Genomic DNA, 18,219 nt, shown 5'->3' on the forward strand with positions numbered 1-18,219 from the left:
ATGAGAATTGCAAAAAAGACAAGGAGTAGTTGTGGCACCTTACAGACTAACAAATTTATTTGAGCATAAGCTTTCGTCAGCTACAGCTCACTTCACTGGATGCAGCTCATGCTCAAATAAATTTGTCTCTAAGGTGCTACAAGTACTCCTTTTCTTTTTGCGAATACAGACTAACACGGCTGCTACTCTGAAACCTGTATTAGAATTGAAGCGTAAGAGCCTATTCTTGCTGTATGAATTAGTGACCCATGTTAGCTGATGCTTACCCACTATTAGACTCATGGCTGGCTGCTGTAAAGGTTTTTTGGGATATTGACAGTCAGGGAGCAGGAGTTTGATGTTCTGTGATTCAGGCAGACTGGGTTAAGTTGGTAATGTCTTACAGCTAAAAAACATATTTGAAACTAGCCAGCTTTGCTGCTGAGAACTAGATCTTGGTTTTAGTCTTGCTCGTGAGACAAATGCAACCTGAGCCATCATCTTTAAACAATTTATTGTACATTTTGAAACTAAAAATATACTGAATTCCTGGAAGTATTTTGGTACATCTTAGCCCATCTTTAAATAAAAACTGTAGTTATTTTTAAGGGGGCTGTGCATTATTAGCAAGGTTCACAAGACAAAGTACAGTAAAAAAATTTTCAATATTAAGGCATCACACATTAAAAACCCTGTTGATAATTTGGCACAGTTATTCACCCTGCTTTGGTGGCTCATTACATATACATCTTTCCAGATAGCACCTATAATCAACTTTATAAAAAGCTCCTGAACAGCTGAATGGTAGCACAATAGACTCTTAGTGGCTCAAATAGAAGCTATTACAATCCATATGTCAGCTTGCAAAATAGACTTTTGAAACGCTCCATTACAACTCCTATAGTTTAATGCATTTTGTTAAGATACAGACAGCCTCGAGAAGTGAAGTCTATCTTAAAAGAAAAAAAAGTCAGCCCTGCTATACTCTTGGGACTAAAGGTATTGTTTAAATGAAGACTCAACTATGGAAACTAAAGTTTCTTTGAAGATATGCTTTGTAGGACTAATCCAGGAACAAATGCTTGAGTACCTAACACATTTAGACCCAGTCTAAATCTGAAGCTTTAAATTTCTTGTATTCCTGCCTTTTATAAAATGCTAGCCAGTCATTATCAAGGGTAAACTATAAACATTTCACCTTAGAACTTGCTTTGGGTACAATATTCTGAAGTTTTAAAATAGGTTACAGAATATACATATATACATTGCATATAAGGCACATGATACAGGACATCATCTTCTGCTCCGTCTCTTTGCTATCAGCTCATACCTGCAAAGGACAGCAAGTGATATGTCTTTAAAAACTATATTTGAAAGAAGCACCTATAAGAAAACAAGCCTAGTGTAGTTTTAACAAGAACCCTCGAGGAGGGATTTGACTCGTTTTTGTTTGTGTGAGACAAGGTGGGTGAGATCTTTTTCACCAACAGAAGTTGGTCCAATTAGAGACAAGCTTTTGAGCACTGCTTGAAGCTTGAAAAGCATGAAGCAGAGCTCAAAAGCTTCTCTTAATGTGTAACATTCATTCTGCAGGAGTAGGAAATAGCTACACAGCTCTTCATGCTTTTGAAGCTCTTCTGCTTTTCTTTATGTAACATGCATGGAATGGGGGAGGGGAAGAGAGCTGAAGCCATTAATTCCAGCACTCATTAGAAACTTTAAAACAAAGCACTGTAAACTTGCAATAGGGGAAAATTGGAAATAGAAAGAACTTAGGAACTAGGTTGAGGCCTTTTTGAACCCTAACTAAGTTTGTAACCAAAACAATATAGATGCATCTCTGGTGGCTAGACATGTCTACCTGATTTCAAACTGCAAAACTGCACACAAGTCATGTTAAAAATTTGGAGCTGGTACTTCTAAGTATCTAATACTGCAGTGTTTTCTTTTTGCTACTGTAGCCTCAACCATGATAACTAAAGTTTTCAAATATTAAACTAGACAGGCATGATCTTGGATGCCTTGATGTTTAATAATTCCTATACAGTAATACTGTCATTTGAAATTTGTCAGAAATCAGTATTGCTGATTAAGACATAGCAAATTAAGATATTTTATCTCCAGGTTATGAAAGAAACCAAGTGCCTTGTAGCAAACAATACTCCATTGAGACGCTACTTTTGTTTTTCCCCCAGAGGCTTTAATGTAATTATTCCACATTAATCTGCAAGATATCATTAACATACAAAATATTCTTAGTTTATTAATCCTCTGAATACATTTCAAGCAGTAGGTCTTGTACTAACGAGTTAACCATTTAAATTTGGTTCCTTGTCCAAGCTAATTCTAGTTAGTTTTACATTTGCAATTGGTAATGGACTATTCACTCAACCAAAATTACAAAACATGGCCCATAATTTTTAAAATAAAAGTAGCACATTTGTAATAAAGGTGTTTCACTTACGATGAACATGCTTTGAAGCTATAACAAACTTACCATTGTGAAAAGCCTTTGATTAAATCTTCCTTTGACAAATCAATCAGAACCTTTAAAAAATAAGCCATAGTGTTATAGCCAACATTAAATTTACAAGACTGTTAGCAAAGTTTAAATGTATAACTGTTAACCTCTCCTCCAGTCAAAATTCTAGGAGGTATAGCTCCTGTTCCAAGGAGCTGAGCTTTAAGCATTCTGTTACCATCCTCAGCACTGAGAACAGTTGCTCAGGAACGCATCCGATGAAGTGAGCTGTAGCTCACGAAAGCTTATGCTCAAATAAATTTGTAAGGTGCCACAAGTACTCCTTTTCTTTTTGGGAAAATTAACTGGCAAAACTAAAATTTCCCATCAGCAAATTATTCCCATGCCTCAGCAGCCCATCAGGCAAGTTGGCAAGGGGAGCCCTGGTTCATTGGCAGCCAGGGAATGTATTTTGCAGTGGAAACATTTTTCTCTTTACTAAACTAAGTATTGCAGAATTCTAGTTCCACAAAAAATTGCGTTTGTGGCTTTTCATCCTATTTTGGCACAAAAAAATTTCCAAAAATTGTTTCCTGGCCAGCCCTAGCTGCTGGAACTACAATTTAGTGGCAGAAAGCTTTATCACCGGTGATACTGAGGGCCAGAAAACAGTTTAAGTGTAAGTCTTATACAAAAGTTAGATGTACAGTCAGCTTCCACGGTAAAGACATTTAAAATAAATGTTTAATATCAAATAGTACTTCATAGTTTAAAACTTACTTTTCCCAATTCCCTTCTCTCACGTGAAATAAACGGCATGCTATTTTTCACTGCAACGTCCAGTGTCCTTTTCTTAACTTCTTCCAAAGATTCAAAAAATTCAAATCTAGAAAAGAGTTTTCAAAAAAATGCATGCCAATAAAGGGACCAGAATCAATGAAGTCGAACAGTATTAACCACCAGAAACTAGACACAAGTGTCCATGGTCAGAACAAACTAGTATTGCGGAGTCAGCATGGCTGTGCTCTACAGGGTAAGGTATACTGTACAAAGCGAGTCAACGCCACAGGTTGAGAACCTCACTGTCCATTTGAATACAAACCTGGACAGTATTAGTGTCCAAAACAGGAGTTTTATATTTGATCAGAGCAACTTGCGGCAGGGCATGAGCCTTTCACATCGCTTGTTCAGCGGAGACTAGATCCCTACGTGTCTGTGGCGGTAGGAGTAGTAGTATATCCATAGTTAACGCCTATTAACCTGAGCAGTTCTTCCAAGTCCCTTCTAGATCAGTGACAGAATACAGCAGCATTTGGGGGCGGATTAGCCCTTTCCACCACAGCAAGAGAACATGGGCAATACAGAAGACACATGAACCTCTATTTATGGCCATTTTCTCCCACATGCAGAATCGGAATGTCCACAGGACAAAATCCATCATTAGATGGAAGAAGCCCACAATCAAACCCTTACATGTGGGGGGATGTTCCTGAAATAAACTAACCCTGGGTCATATTAAGGCAAGATGAAGGAAGAAGCAGGGGAATAGAGTTCTTAGTCACAATTCTGGCACTTGCGATGCTAGTCATCCAAACTGAAGACAAAATTAGGTCTGTGAGGTGCTGTGTATGGAAGAGTGAGTTTCAGCATGGTTAAAGTTTTTTCAGAAGTCAGGCTTGTAAGGTGGAGTGTTTTGAGATAGTGAATACTATGTATTTAGTGAACTGCATTACAAGTAGTACAGGACTGTTGAGATACTGGAAAGAAGGATGGGGGAGAAGAGGAAGCATTCCCGACAGCAGCGGTGAGGCAAATACACAGCAGTCATCCAGGGGAGTAAGAAACAGCAATTCCACAGTTTTAAAAAGTCCAGGGTTAAGATTTTTCAATAGTTACTGATTTTGCATGCCCAGCTTGAGACAAAGTCTCTCTCCATTTCCAGAAAGTGCTGAACCTCTGAAGTGTTAAGTGGGGCTCCAAAAATTGAAGCCCCCAAAGTCACTTTTTCAAAAATGTTGGCTGAACAGGTGAGTAGCAGCAGGTTTTAAGCACTGTTGGGCATGACCCCATACAAACTGACAGAAAATATGGTTTACAACCTAAACTAGATCATGTAATTTAGACAGGTAACAAACCAACTGGCCCAGCCTACGGCCCAGTCTCAAAAAGGTGACTTTTTAAAGTCTTTGTGGAAGAGAGAGAGGACTCAGTGGGCTTCAAAGGAAGGGTTTGGATGACAAGAAGTAGGCTGGTTTGGTACAGGGAAGACAGTCACATGCAAGAAGAGAGGATACAACAGGAACATGCCACATTAAGAGACAAGCAACAGCATTCAGCATTTACTGAACTTTGGAAAGGCAGGAGGGAGGGATGTCCCTAGAAATACAGGGAAGGCTGGTGCTTGGTTCTGCCCAAGTACCTTAATTACTGGCAAATTCCAGCCCCTAATGGTAAGTTTTGTAGAAAAGCTGTAAGTCTTTGCACCATATAGTCCTTTATACATAACAGATGTATACAGCTCTGCAAAGTATTTCATTAGGTACAGTGAGTGCCTGCTAAAGATCTTTATTATAATCAGTTTAATCTTTTCTGTTAATAGTTCAGCTGTGATATGAAGTTTCCTACTTACTTCTCATCATAATGGGGGTTCAGTGTTTTTTTCTTAACAGTCGTCTTCTTTCTGCTTGCCCATCTTTTATCTGGAAGCAGGTAGACACGAACATATGGATCTACTCCACGATTAGAAGCTGGCATCAAGTTTCTTTTAAAAGAACATAAGTCTGTGTTGATATGACAGGGAGCCTCTTTACTATGTACATTCTGAACTAGTCAAAGTCAGGCCAAACTTAGGCTAGAGGATAAAAGTAATAGTCTTGGTGGCTGATTTGTAAGCAAGGAATGATTTTAGGTGTTTCAAATTCAGTTATATAAAATTTTCCAGACTCATTGAGTTTAGTGGGAGCTGCTGGACACACTGCATTTGAGAAATGAGGCCACTTACATAGGGGGCCTGAGCAGGGATGTAGTAATCTAACTGTAGGCATCTATTCTTGAAAAAAATCGAGGCCAATACACCTTGTGTTCCAGGGTATACACCAGCCATTAGGGTTAGTAAGCAAGTTACTGTATTAGCATATTATTCCATAATTTTAACAAATCCTATAGTGGCCATTTCCACTGAACCTGCTGTACCAGCCACTATCAGAGACAGAATACTAGGTTGATGAAATGTGGTGGTGATATCTTCCTGTGCCTAGCAAAGTTGCACAGTTTAAGAGTCACCAAATGTTTCCTACAGCAACTGTTGTGTACGCTGCACGTGAGATATATTGAAGTGAAGCATTAACATGTACAAGAAAAGCTACGTTCTCATTTAGATTACAGGTAAATACAAACAACAGTATGTAAGTGTTACCTGCAATTATTTACCATCACAATGAGACTCCGTCGCAAAGAGGCATATCGGACAGTGAGCTGGATCTCCCCGAGGAGCACTGCAGTTAGATTAGTTCCACTGTAAGACAGTTACACATTCAGGAATTTCAAACTATTTAGCATCAGGATGCATACATAAGATCAGTACACAAGGTATGTGCTATGAGATACAGGGGTTGAGGTTCATTTTCAATTGATCAAGTCACAGCAATGGGGAAAAACATTAAAATGCATTGAAATCCAGTGCATCATTAAATCAGTCACTCACCAAAACACAGAATACATCTCACCTTGAGAAATGTAAACCCAGTTTTCAAAGCACAGCACTTACCTGTTTCTGGTATCCTCCATTTGTTCCTATAGAATAGGAGTGATCCAGAAGACCTCTACCAGAAATAATGCTCATTTTAAAGCCAAGAATGGTCACTGTGTTTATTATATTGGTATCTGCTCTTGGTATTAGTGTATCATAGGGACGACAGCACATGCTTCCATAATTTAAATAAATATCAGATTATTTAAGTGCTCTTTAATAAGTACAGTATGTGTGTGTAATCCTCTGTTAGTGGATTCGTTGGGGGTCATGTCTCTGTACATCACCTGGAATGTTATTAAAATGGTCCCTGAGATACAGGCACTGTCCTACAGCAAAGATTCATCACAAATTCCTATTTTAAATTAATAGGACATCCAGTATATGGAAGTATTGACTTTAAAACTAACAGCTGAAACTGGTTTGATGCCTCTACTTGGATTGACAGAAACTTCTGTGCTTCTTTCAGCTCACATACAGTGGCTAAAATTTCTCAAAAGGGAATTAGTTATATAAAGCCAGATGCATGGGGCTCCCCCTGACTCCTATGGGACAGACCCTATCTGATAGCAGAACTGGCTCTCATACACTTTTCCGACCTCCTAACGAGACCATCCATGCACGGATTGTGAAAACTTTTCAAAGTTATTCCATTTTCAAAAGTGGCTGGGAAAAACGTCTGCCAAACCTACCTGATCTTCACACAGGTTTCGCTTTAATGTGTATTACGCTTGAAGTTCTACCCTTTACAATAAGCATATTTGGGATTAAAGGTATCTGAGTCAAGTGTATTTTTCAATGATGTGGGACTTACTACATGAACCCTGTGGAGTGCTTTAAATGCATAAAGCTAAATTCAGCCTTCATGTAAGGAGATGCAATTCCCCTGAAAAAGGCAAAAAGAGCTGCATCTGCTTACACAGATGTGAATTTGACCCCAGAAGTTTACTTGCTCCTGACTGAAATGTTTACGGGAGTTCCATGCTAAATCCTTTTGGAGTTCGAGTCAGTATTGTGGGCTGAGACCTCAAACATTCCTTTGTACATAGTAGAAGCCTATAAAAAGAAGGGTGTCCAGGTAATGCAAAATTCAAGTGTAAGAAGATACTTACTTAAGAAGGTTGGGATAGCTGTGATCTAATTCAAAGCATGAAGAGGCGAGAGAGCCCAGTGAAGCAACACTGGGGACGGCATTGTGTTCCAGTGTTCTTGTGGGCAAAGGCTCCAGAGGTTGGGTTTCCAGATTTTGTGCCCCTGCTGGTGCATTAAGCTCAGTGATAGTCTCATTTACGGCAGGGCCTGCTGGGTTCTCAGATTCAGTAAGATCTGCATTGCTCTCCTTCTTAGCTTCTTTGGATTCAGGCACTCCAGAGTCTTTGCTCACACGGGGCATTTTGGAGGGTTCTGGTTTTGATGGAAGGGGATTTTTGCATTGGTTTCCTCCCTTCTCTGCTGCCGGTAAAAGAACTTGCTTCAACGCATTAACACCGGTGTAGTTGCTTTGTGGATCAGGTTCCTTGATGCACAAGGCCTAAAACAAAGAGGTACCAAAAAAAAAAAAAAGTAGTCAGCTAGTGAGTAATGTCAGTATTAAAGTGCATGCTCATTCTGAATAGCACAGTACTACTGATTTCCTGTTAGATTATCCTAGACCATCCTCACAGCACCTGATTGTCTCATAGGAGTTCTTAGATACGACATGTGCTAAGTAATGGGGCTTCCACTACTGCCCTTAGGACACTTGCCAAACTCTAGGAAGCTGCTTTCAGTGGCTTACACTCCCCCAGTTTCATCCCTTCTCTCCCTATGCAAGTAAGGGGATGATTTTGTACTTAAAGTGCTGAATTGGAACTAAAATTGGGTTCCAATCCCAGCTCTGCTATATAGACTCCCTATGAGACATTGGAATAGTCAATGTTTTTGTGACTCTGTTCCCCCATCTGGAAAATGGGAATCTGCTTCCTATCTTCTCTATTGAAATTCGAAGCTTTGGGGTAGGGACTAATCGCTTTCTGTGCATGTGTGTACCTACTAGCATTACAGCACCCCGATTCCTGCTGGGAAAGGTGGCCAGCGGGCCCAACAGAGGTTAGGAAAAAAATGTTCAAAACACCATGGCCAATATTGGGGCAGGGAGAGGAAGCGTTTAGGGTTAGGTTACCAAATGCAAATTCAGGCCTTTATATAAGTGGCCTAAACTGCCACTGGGGCTCATGGGTGTTCAGCACTTTTGAAATCAGGTCACTTATTTAGGTGTTTAAATATTCATTTTAGCAGCCTAACTGTAGGTTTAAAAAACAAAACAAGAAACAACACACACACACCATTGGCCCATACCTTCAAAACTCTTGACTTTTACCAGTTTTTCCCCTCTCCCCCCAGGAGAGAAGAGGACAATACACGAGACGAACACATGCTCTAACTGGGATGAAATGCAGCATACCAAATTTCAGAAGGACCAGTTTCTTTTAAGGGAAGTAAGGGGGAGAAATCAGGCTTACAATGAGAAGCTAGCTTCAATCTTAACTATAGGGCAGCTACTACTGCTACATCATTTTGCACACACAAGTCTTGCAGCTAAATGATAGAGTAAACAGGGTGTGTCTATTTAAGAAAACACTTGGCAACGGTTTGTAAAAAAAAAAAAATCCTATTGGGTAGGGCACACAGTACATGAGTTCAATCTGATGTAGTTCTTGTATTTGTTTGCAATGACTAAGTTAGGAAATACAATCAGTTTAGTTTGGGTGTTATCCTTCAGGACAGATTAATGTAGTTTCTGTTGAGTTGCAGTTAAATCTGAGCATATAATTTCATAACTGCTAGCAGTTTGTTGCATTTGTTGGGATGTACAGATTTTTAAAAAATGTATCTACACAGGCCGTGGAGTAGAGATTTATAGGTTTATTTCGGTAAGGCTTCTTCTGGGGAAATCAGAGTAAAAAAAAGTATATGAAAGAGGAACAACATACCCGCAACACAAGTTTCATCTTAATAAAACTGTCTAAACCAGAATGATCCAGCTGAAATTTCTGATCAAGAGTCATCTCAGAATCCTTTAGCAAGTGGGAGAGAGATACAACCAAGGTTCCCAGTGCATTCTCCTGATCCTTATCTTTTATCTGGAAAGAGGAGGTTTTTATTAGAAGGCAAGATGGTATGTATGTATTATGTATACAGCCAAGCTAGACGTTTGGAATAACCTAACGGACCAAAATGTGGAAAGAAGGCGTTTGTTAATTGTAGGGCCTACTATTGAATATGGATGCATTCAGACAGGCCAGGCCAACATTCCAGAAAGCACAACCAGTTAAAGCGTTTTAAGGGCAAATCCCGCACATCTCTCTGTGACTGGGGAGACACCCCCCCCCCCCACAGAAACTGAGATTTCTGCAGGGGCTGGAGAATTCATTAATCCTTCAGTCCTTCTCCCCCTAAAGGGAGCACACAAGTCCACAGACTGTGTTCCAGCTCAAACAAATCCCAGCAGGCATGCAGAGTGAAGCTGAATCAAGGCTGCATCACATCCACTGTAAATAGGCAAAGACAGACTATAAATTCAGAGAAGGCAAAGGAAGAACACCCGTTTTCACCTCCAAATGAAGCGACTGGGACTGTGCACTGTGGACGAAAAACGTGAAAGCCTGGCCCCACACAGGATCTTTACTGAAGTTGCAGGTCTGTAGAAAGAGAAGAGGATTGTGGTATTTTAGCTTTTTGTTCTTGTCCAAGTGTTTATTAGGACTTATACACAGACATAGGACAATGATGTAGGATTGGAAATCCCTCTACTGTGGTTGTTTTATCCAAAAGATGCTACATCCAAGCTATAAAGACAGTGCAATTCCCAAGTCAGACAAGTGCACAGAAACAAGGTCACTGGCTGGCAAAGCCAGAACAAGTTCTACAGAACATGTAAGTGCCAAGACAGGTCAGTTGGGTTATAATCGGCTCTGACTAGTGTTCCCACGACCTGCATCAGAAGGATTCTTCTCTGCCTTTCAAAATAAAAAGGAAACTAGTTGCTTCCAAATGGAAGCACACAGAGTACAGGAAGCGGCTTCCAGTCAGTCACCAGCTCTGAATTCCACTAGGTACAGCAGGTAGAAATGAAGGATACAGAGGCTGAAGCAGAGATTCTCAGGCTGGAATGCACAGAAGCCCACCCAGTGGTCTGTATGTGATGTTGCAGGTTCTAACCCCTTGTGTGTGACTACTTCAGAAGCAAAGAGAGCTGCCTCTGCCAACCCCAGAGTACTGCCAGAAGGGCTCACTGGCGGGGGATGGGAGCACCAAGGACCTCCGAGAAGGGAGAATTAGTTTCGGGGAGAGGGGCGGAAGACAACTGAAGTGAGAACCTAGGAAGGGGCTGCAGGCATCTGAAGGGGCAAGGATTAGGGTAAAACCAAATTTCTTTGGGGGGGGGGGGGGGGCGGATGGAACGGGCATAACGGGAGAATATTTGAGTTTCAGTGCAGGCAAATTGAGCTTGTGTGCATGGGGAATAGGATTCACTCCAATTTGTCTGGGAGGTGAGAGAAATGTATTTGTAAATAAAAGTGACTGTAGGGTAGCAAGTAGAATGGAGTTAATGGGAGGGAAGGACTGACTTGAGCAGGTATTTATTATGTTTGTCAGGGTGAGAACTGATTAACTGAGGAAAAGAAACTCCTTGCAAGTGGATTTTTATTGTAAAGAGGAAAATGATCCAGGAGGGGAGTGGGAAGAGATTCATTTTAATTTGGCTGAGGGTGAAGGAAAAAAAAACTGTGATGGGAATTTGTTTTAGATATAATTGGGAGGAGAATTTATTCTGATGACAGGGGCAGATACCAGCCTGACACCAGAGGGAAGGGATGTAGTCCATACGATGACCACATTACAGAGACGCGAGCCACACGATGAGAAAGTTTGGCAAGCCACTGTGTTCTGGAAACAAGCTTGTATTGGCCCACGTGACCTGTCAATCACCACATAAAATGTGTCTGTACAGCAGATGCTAAAAACAAATTGCTACCTCTAAATTCAAGCTTTACTTGAAATACAAACCTAAAGCCATGCTTGAAGTAGTGCAGTCCTTCTATATGTAATCTATATGCCATAAAGCTGTTTTCATGTAGATAACTGATGGATCACTTTCACTAGTTACTTTTTCTGAAAGTCAGCTAAGCATCAAAATAGCTTCATGTAAAAAGTAATGTTTTAAGACAAACCAAAAGATTCAACAGCCTCTCACCTTGCTTTTCTGAATTTTGTTACCCACTGTGAGCTGGACGTAGGAGGAAGGGTCTTGGTCCATCTTCTGTTTCCCCATTTTTTAATAGAAGGGGAGAAGACAGTTATTAGTCATTTTCAGCCAGCAATACAAAGCCATTTCTGCTTTAGCTAATCTGCAATATTCAGCTGGGAGGAAAAAAAGCAACCCTAACTTGACGTTTAACTTTCAAGCTGAGATTTGGGCAACCTATTTCCATTAAAATTAATAGGAAATAAGCAGCCAGATCTCCTAAATCCCACTCTAAATAGTTAACAGAAATCTCTTCGCTATTTTGGGGGTTCCCCCCTAAAGAGGATGGTTACCAACAAGTAGCCTGGCCACCTCCTTGCACCAGATACTGCTCAGATATTTTTGCACCACCTTATCCAACTTTGTCAGTTCAGCATGAACTGAGTAACTGTTTGCATGGGAAGGCGCATATGCAGTAAGGAATGAAAAATGGTACAAAAGTGTCAGCCAAATCATGTGCTAGTTTGAACATAAACGTAAGTTACATTCTGGACCATTCTTAAGTAACTTTTAAGTATTGGATTTGCATGGCTTGCTGCTACAACTTAAAAACTATATTTTGATCTTCCGCTGTCCAAGTTTCAGATTTAAGCCAAACTGTTGTGCATTCTGGATATAAATAGATGGCAGCTATTAATGTAGAAGTGGGGAGAAAAATAAAAACAGATAAAGATTCTTCCCCTCAGCAAAGATTCCCACATTCATAAGCTACCCACAAGTCACTGAAGCTCAGGCCCCAGCATGGGGATTTTCCTAGAATCTGGATTCATTGTGTACGCAGCTAGAGGGCCAGCCCTTGAAACTTCATGACAAGATGCACTTTCCCAATAGAGGATAGTTCCTTCCGAGGATGGGTAACACTGAGCCCCCAGCAGCAGCCTCCAGCAAAGAGAGGAAAAAACCCACAGGCCCCCATGGGCTATCGTTTCTCACTCAAAAAGCCTACAATGGTACTATTAAGGAAACAATATATCCCTCACATCAACAACCTCTCCCTGATGCCGAGGAACACCCATAGGATCCTGTTTGGACTCCTATCGAAAGGCTGTGCAAGATTTCCCTACTTGTTGTAGTATAGGTCAGTGTTTCTCAACCTTTTTGTTATCAGGAACCAGCTTGCTGCCTTCCCTGTGTCCACAGACAGGTCATTGAGCAACTCTGGTATAGGTAATAAACAAACATAGGAAAAAAGGGATCTACTGCCCACTGTTGAATGACCAAAATAAGATGGGTGGGTGGAGAAGATAGATAGGACTCAATTCTCCTTTCCCCAAGTGTATGACAACAACAAAAATAGCCTCGGAGTGATCCTGAAGGCGAGCAAGATTGAATCCAATGGGCACAGTAATGTAGAAATCTTATTATCTATGTTGTGTAATTCAGCACACCTCAGGTCAACCGATCAGAAATGGGATTAACTCAAGATCCTGTGGGATGGATATACAGTTGGTTTGAAAGAAGAGTAAGCGGGTATAGCTGGAGACGTGTCCTGGTCTGATTACAGAAAGCCAAGAGAGGTAGGTGCTTTACAGACACACAACAACATTTGAAGAGTACAGGGAATAAGTGGAAGGGAAAAGAAGGAGGAGCTCAATATGGTAGGGTAGCTAAGAGAATACTAAGAGAAGGGGTTGTACTAGATTTTAAAGCAGACAGGAAGTCAGTGACCATTTCTGAGAAAAAAAAGATGACTGTTAACCCATTTTGGAAGGATGGGCATTTGCAGAGATTGAACTGCAAGGACACCATAAGACTAGCCTTACAGCTGTGAAGATGAGGATAGGAATTAGTCCAATGGCTGGGTTCTCTTATTGTGTAAGATGGTGGGGTTGGGTTTTTTTTGGTAAGAATGTAGTTGAGTATTCTATTGTTTCACATTCCCTCACTTACACAGAGTCAAAATGAAATCACAGAAAAGCAGCAGGCTGTATCCATTGATGGAGCTAATGGAGTTATACCAGGGCTGGCTCTGTCCACTGATGTAGAGAACAATGGTTATTCAGACTCCAATTTAGGAGATGGTTGAAATGTTTTCCTTTAGTGGAAACCAGCCCAACCTGTTAAATATTGTGTAATGCAGCATGTGTTTTTATGGGGTGTTGAGAAAATATATATATTTACCTTGAGGTATTTCTGGTTTAACTTCTTTGCACCATATTCACCATTTGAGTATTCAAAGTGATTTTTCTGTATCAGTGAAGAATATATTTTACAATAATTAGTGCTACTTTTTAAAAAACATTAGAAGCATAGGCTGCTTGTTACTTCTGTACTTACTGGAAGGTTGCAAGCACTGTCCAAATAGACGATTAACAATGCTGTGGCTAGACCATTCTTATCCTGTGAAGATCAGCAAACAAAAACAAAACTTACCAGGGACAAAGCCATGGTAGAGCGCAAATGCATAGGGTAGCTACTAAGACATGAGTTGCTAGACTGAAACAAACAACTTTTCAACTTGCTCCTAAAAACTGGCATTTAGGGGCATGCAACTCAACGTCTAACTGTTCAAAAAGGATTGAGGTCACACGAGTGGAAACCACAGCATTGTACGCTCCAATCCTGCTCCCACTCAAATGCAGTTTTGTCACTGAAGTTAATGGGAGCAAGATGGTTTCACACACAGTTAGATCTGCACCCCAAAAGCAGAGTGGAAGTGAGGAGAATTATGAATCTGGGTGCACAAATTATGTTCCAGAACATATTTGTTTCAAGACAAGTGGTGTTCAGGTCAGATGACTGTAGCCTGATGAAATTAGTGACTAGGGAGAAACTGGATGTGGCCAACAGCCAAATACAACTGGAGTGACTTGTATCACTCATTCATTGCCATGTCATCAAGGTTTAGATTAACCTAAGGACATTATATGACTCCAGGGCCAGCAAGGTTCTGTTCTCCATGTTTGAACATTATCAATTTGCGGTCCACATTATCTAGATGTCTTTCCTTGTCAGATTTGCCATGTGCACATCTAAATATATTAGGCACAAAATATACACATTAGTGAGATAACATGATCAAATCAATCCAGTCAGTGGTGATGGAAGTTTTAAGATGCGTAGCATGTCTCTAATTACAATTGTAATATCATTTTAACACAATTTAAAATGAAGTTGAAAGGTTCAAAGTGACTCAACTTCTCAAAAAACGTATAGTGAAAGTGTGGCCAATTAGGGTTTAGTCTTCAACGTCACGACCTCAGTGCTATGCAATTCCTTTACTAGAGAACTGAGCCCCTCATTCAGCAAGGCACGTAAGCATGTGCTTTGCTTTATACCTGGGCATGTCCATCTCTATTGGTTGAATTGTGGCAAGAGGGAACACTTAAAGAGAGTGATGCAAACTAGCCCACTGAAAAAAAAAAAAAAAGAGTACTACTACAGTGTTCTATAGCCACAGCCCCAAACTAGTTTCACTGTTGGAAGTTGGTTTACGCTATGTGCAGGGGCTCAGATATATTGGTGATTTGGGGGTGGCAGAAGGAAGTGGGGAGAAGAGAGATATTATTGGGTCACTGCTGTCAAATGCAACACTTCTTTTTAAAAAGTAAGAAGGGTTGCATCTTTTTCCTTATTTTAACCTAATCCGGAATTAGATGAGCTCTCTTGAGGTAAACAAATTCAGTCTAGGGGAAAGTTCATATCTAAGCTCTGTCAAACAAATATAAACTCCAGGTAGATTACTTCTGTTTCATAGTTGGGTCATATTACTCCGCAAAGGAGCCTATCAGACTGATCTATAATGTCGGAATACCTGAAACAAATAAAACTCACCTCATGTAGTTTTTCTTGGTCAGTTACTAATGAAAGCCACTCGAGCTTTAAATGCAAGTGTCCACTTGCAGTCTTACTTAAGGGAAACCACTAAGTGAAGAGAATGAAAAACAACCTGAGAACTGTTTGCAGAAAGACACATTCTGTGTCGCAATCATACTGTGAATTATGTACAAGTGCCAATTTAAATTGCACTTTGAGCTTGAATTTATGCATAAACTGACCTAATTAAGTGTATTTAGAAACAAAGACTTGAAACATTAACACATTGAATAAGATACTGATCATCATATGGAATTAACAATACCAATAAGGACTGGAAACTGGTGGCAGCAATCTCTGCATTGTGCTGGATTCCAGAACAAAAAAGTGTCATAGTATAATTTATTGTTTCTTTGCCTAGGAAGAAATTTTGAACTAAGATTTATTTAGAGAATTGTACAAACAAACATTCAGGACACACTCTGCATATGCAACACAAATGCAAAATAGCACTTGAGTTTGTACTGTGCTGGCAGGAGTTGCCAGTTTAACTGAAAAGCCATTCCTCTGGGTATTTCAAGTTTTATGAGCAACAGTAACCAGCTGTCACTTCTCTTTCCTGTAATAAAACTATTAAAATAACTAACAAGTCGCAAGTGTGCAGAAACATCACTGAATGTGCAAGATCCATATTAGAACATTTGGAAACAGACCACAAATTTTTACCTCATCAACAATTCTGTCATTCATTACATCAGCAAGGTTTATAAGTAAGCTGCAAGACAAAAAGTGAACATGTGACAATATCCATTACTACATTGTATGTTTTGGTGAACAGCATATTATAATTAATGGACAAGACATGGATTCCATTATAGATCTGTTTGGGGAAATATTCTTGTATGGACAAAAGCTACACGTTACCCTCAGCATGCGTAACTGAACATGCTTGGCTTTTATGAATCTTCTCCCTGTGGAAATGCTTATAAAACACATCTGAAGGGCCCTTTGAATTGCTCAAGTGTCCTTCATTTTAGGAATCATCACTTATTTTAGTCCATTACCGATGTTCCACACAAATTCGAGGGCCCATCACTTTTAGAGCTCAGAGATATTTGCATCATAATCAAATAATTTTTATTTTTTTTAAAGAAGGTGGTTTAGAGACAGTTATTTGGACTAAAGGAATTAATCCCTCAATGTTAAGTTTCCTGCATGAATAAATTTGTGCATCTCTCAGTAGTAATAATTGGGCCTACAAATATACTCTAATTGTGAGCTTAACTGTTAGTGAAAGTTGATAAAATGTCACACTAACAAATGTTGATGGGAAAAAATGTGAAAATGGGAGACAGACTGAATTATAATAAACAGAAAGGCCTATTTATAGAATTCAAGGACTCTTGAGATCATGCCTGGTAAACAAGAAAAGTGTGGAACTGGAAACCACCACCATCTTTTTCTTTCTCCTCCAGAACCCTCAGGTGCATAGAGTGTCCACCAGTTTCCACGATTTATTTTGGTCTTTTGCTAGACTGTTCCCAGGCTTCTGAGTGTCATGTTGCTGGATTTGGCTTTTCTCGCTCTCTCTCGTTCTGCATATGTTTCTTTAGGTTCCCCTCTTTCTAGGTGATTTCCATATCATTTGCAGTGGAAGTAGTGTTCGTGGCATCCTTAAAACGTGTCCTAAATACATCCATGTTGTCTTTTTACCATATTTGATGCCTTAGATTGGGTTGCTCTACTTAGAATTTCTGATGTTGCCAGAAACTCTTGCCAATGGACTCTGAAGATCTTCTGCAAGCATTTACTTTGGAATGAGTTGGTCATCTTTTCAATTTCTGTTAGAGATTTTTATGGCTCTGCTCCATAAAGGAGGACAAACATGACACTGGCATTAGAAAAATCATTTTTGTATCAGTGCCAATCATGCTACTTTCCCAAAACTTTGCAAGTTTTGGAAGAGTTATTTGCCCCTTTGGAGATTCATTGCTTGACATCTAGCATGATGTCACCATCACTGCACATCTCACTTCCTAGGTAGGTAAGATGACAGACTAATTCTAGTGTTTCCTTCATCCATTCTGTGGCTACTTTGGGGACATGGATAGCCATCTATTTTGTCTTACCATTGTTGACAAAACTGGAAATCTGTGAACCAAAACTGGTGTCAGAATTAGGCCTAATTGGCGGACAAAAACAACAAGGGGATGGGCTATTCCACACATCATTCCCTTTTAGGGGCGAATAAGCAGAAGAGACAGCTGCCTGCCAGCAACCACTGCAGCGAGCTCTACCATCACAGTTGCCACCCCACTGTCTCCTGGGATTTTCCATAACACAGTTGGGCCCTCATCATCCTGATTCTAAGAGATGCGCGGATACAGACTGTGCCAGAGAGAGGAGCCCAGATGACATTGCCACCTCCGCTGGCTCTGGCTAAATACCAACCCACCACCCGAGATGGGAGACTGTCTTTCTGTCTGACAGTGACACACATGGTTCTGTTCCTTCCCCACCTTATTTCTTATCTCACTCCTTTTTCCTCCCGTCTCAGGACAGTCTGGCTTAGCTGGCCATGACTGTATATTTTGCAACACTGCTGTAAACCTGTGACCAGAAAGGCAGCTAACGGCAACCTCCTAAACAGCGGGATGCGAGTTTGCGAGGCCTCAGAGTGGCTAATAAAGGACACGTGCCTTGCCTGCGTTTCTCCAGCAGTGAGAAAGTCAACACCAAAAGACAAAGAGGTGTCTTCTTTGATATTCTCCCCCCAAACCATGGGTGCGTACCCCCCTCGTTTTGTCTTCTAGGAAATGGGATCGGGCTTTAAACAGCAGTAATGGCTCCAGCCCATGTCAATTAATGTAATATCTGTCCTTTTAGGAAAAAGGAGCATCATTTTTAATACTGTCAAATGGGTGGAGGGGCGGGGTGTTTCTCTACAAACTATCCAGCTAGAGAGAGAACGAATACGAGAATGAACAT

At 40.4% G+C, this 18,219-nt stretch overlaps 1 protein-coding gene across 1 annotated transcript in view; it reads right to left on the reverse strand.

Moving 5' to 3' along the window:
* Positions 1-1,272: 1,272 nt before the first annotated feature.
* ESYT3 (extended synaptotagmin 3) overlaps positions 1,273-18,219 on the reverse strand; it is a 58,461-nt gene continuing 41,514 nt past the window's right edge. Inside the window, exons 11-23 of the mRNA XM_077830556.1 lie at positions 15,958-16,006; positions 15,250-15,339; positions 13,753-13,815; positions 13,597-13,662; positions 11,425-11,490; positions 9,782-9,868; positions 9,161-9,310; positions 7,301-7,719; positions 5,856-5,954; positions 5,070-5,201; positions 3,221-3,326; positions 2,477-2,526; positions 1,273-1,309 (exon numbers count right to left, since the gene is read on the reverse strand). Of these exons, the coding sequence (XP_077686682.1) occupies positions 1,273-1,309; positions 2,477-2,526; positions 3,221-3,326; positions 5,070-5,201; positions 5,856-5,954; positions 7,301-7,719; positions 9,161-9,310; positions 9,782-9,868; positions 11,425-11,490; positions 13,597-13,662; positions 13,753-13,815; positions 15,250-15,339; positions 15,958-16,006 (1,414 nt within the window). The remainder of the gene's footprint in view (positions 1,310-2,476; positions 2,527-3,220; positions 3,327-5,069; positions 5,202-5,855; positions 5,955-7,300; positions 7,720-9,160; positions 9,311-9,781; positions 9,869-11,424; positions 11,491-13,596; positions 13,663-13,752; positions 13,816-15,249; positions 15,340-15,957; positions 16,007-18,219) is intronic.

Source organism: Eretmochelys imbricata, chromosome 11 (assembly GCF_965152235.1).
Source record: "Eretmochelys imbricata isolate rEreImb1 chromosome 11, rEreImb1.hap1, whole genome shotgun sequence".
Classification (NCBI taxonomy): domain Eukaryota; kingdom Metazoa; phylum Chordata; order Testudines; family Cheloniidae; genus Eretmochelys; species Eretmochelys imbricata.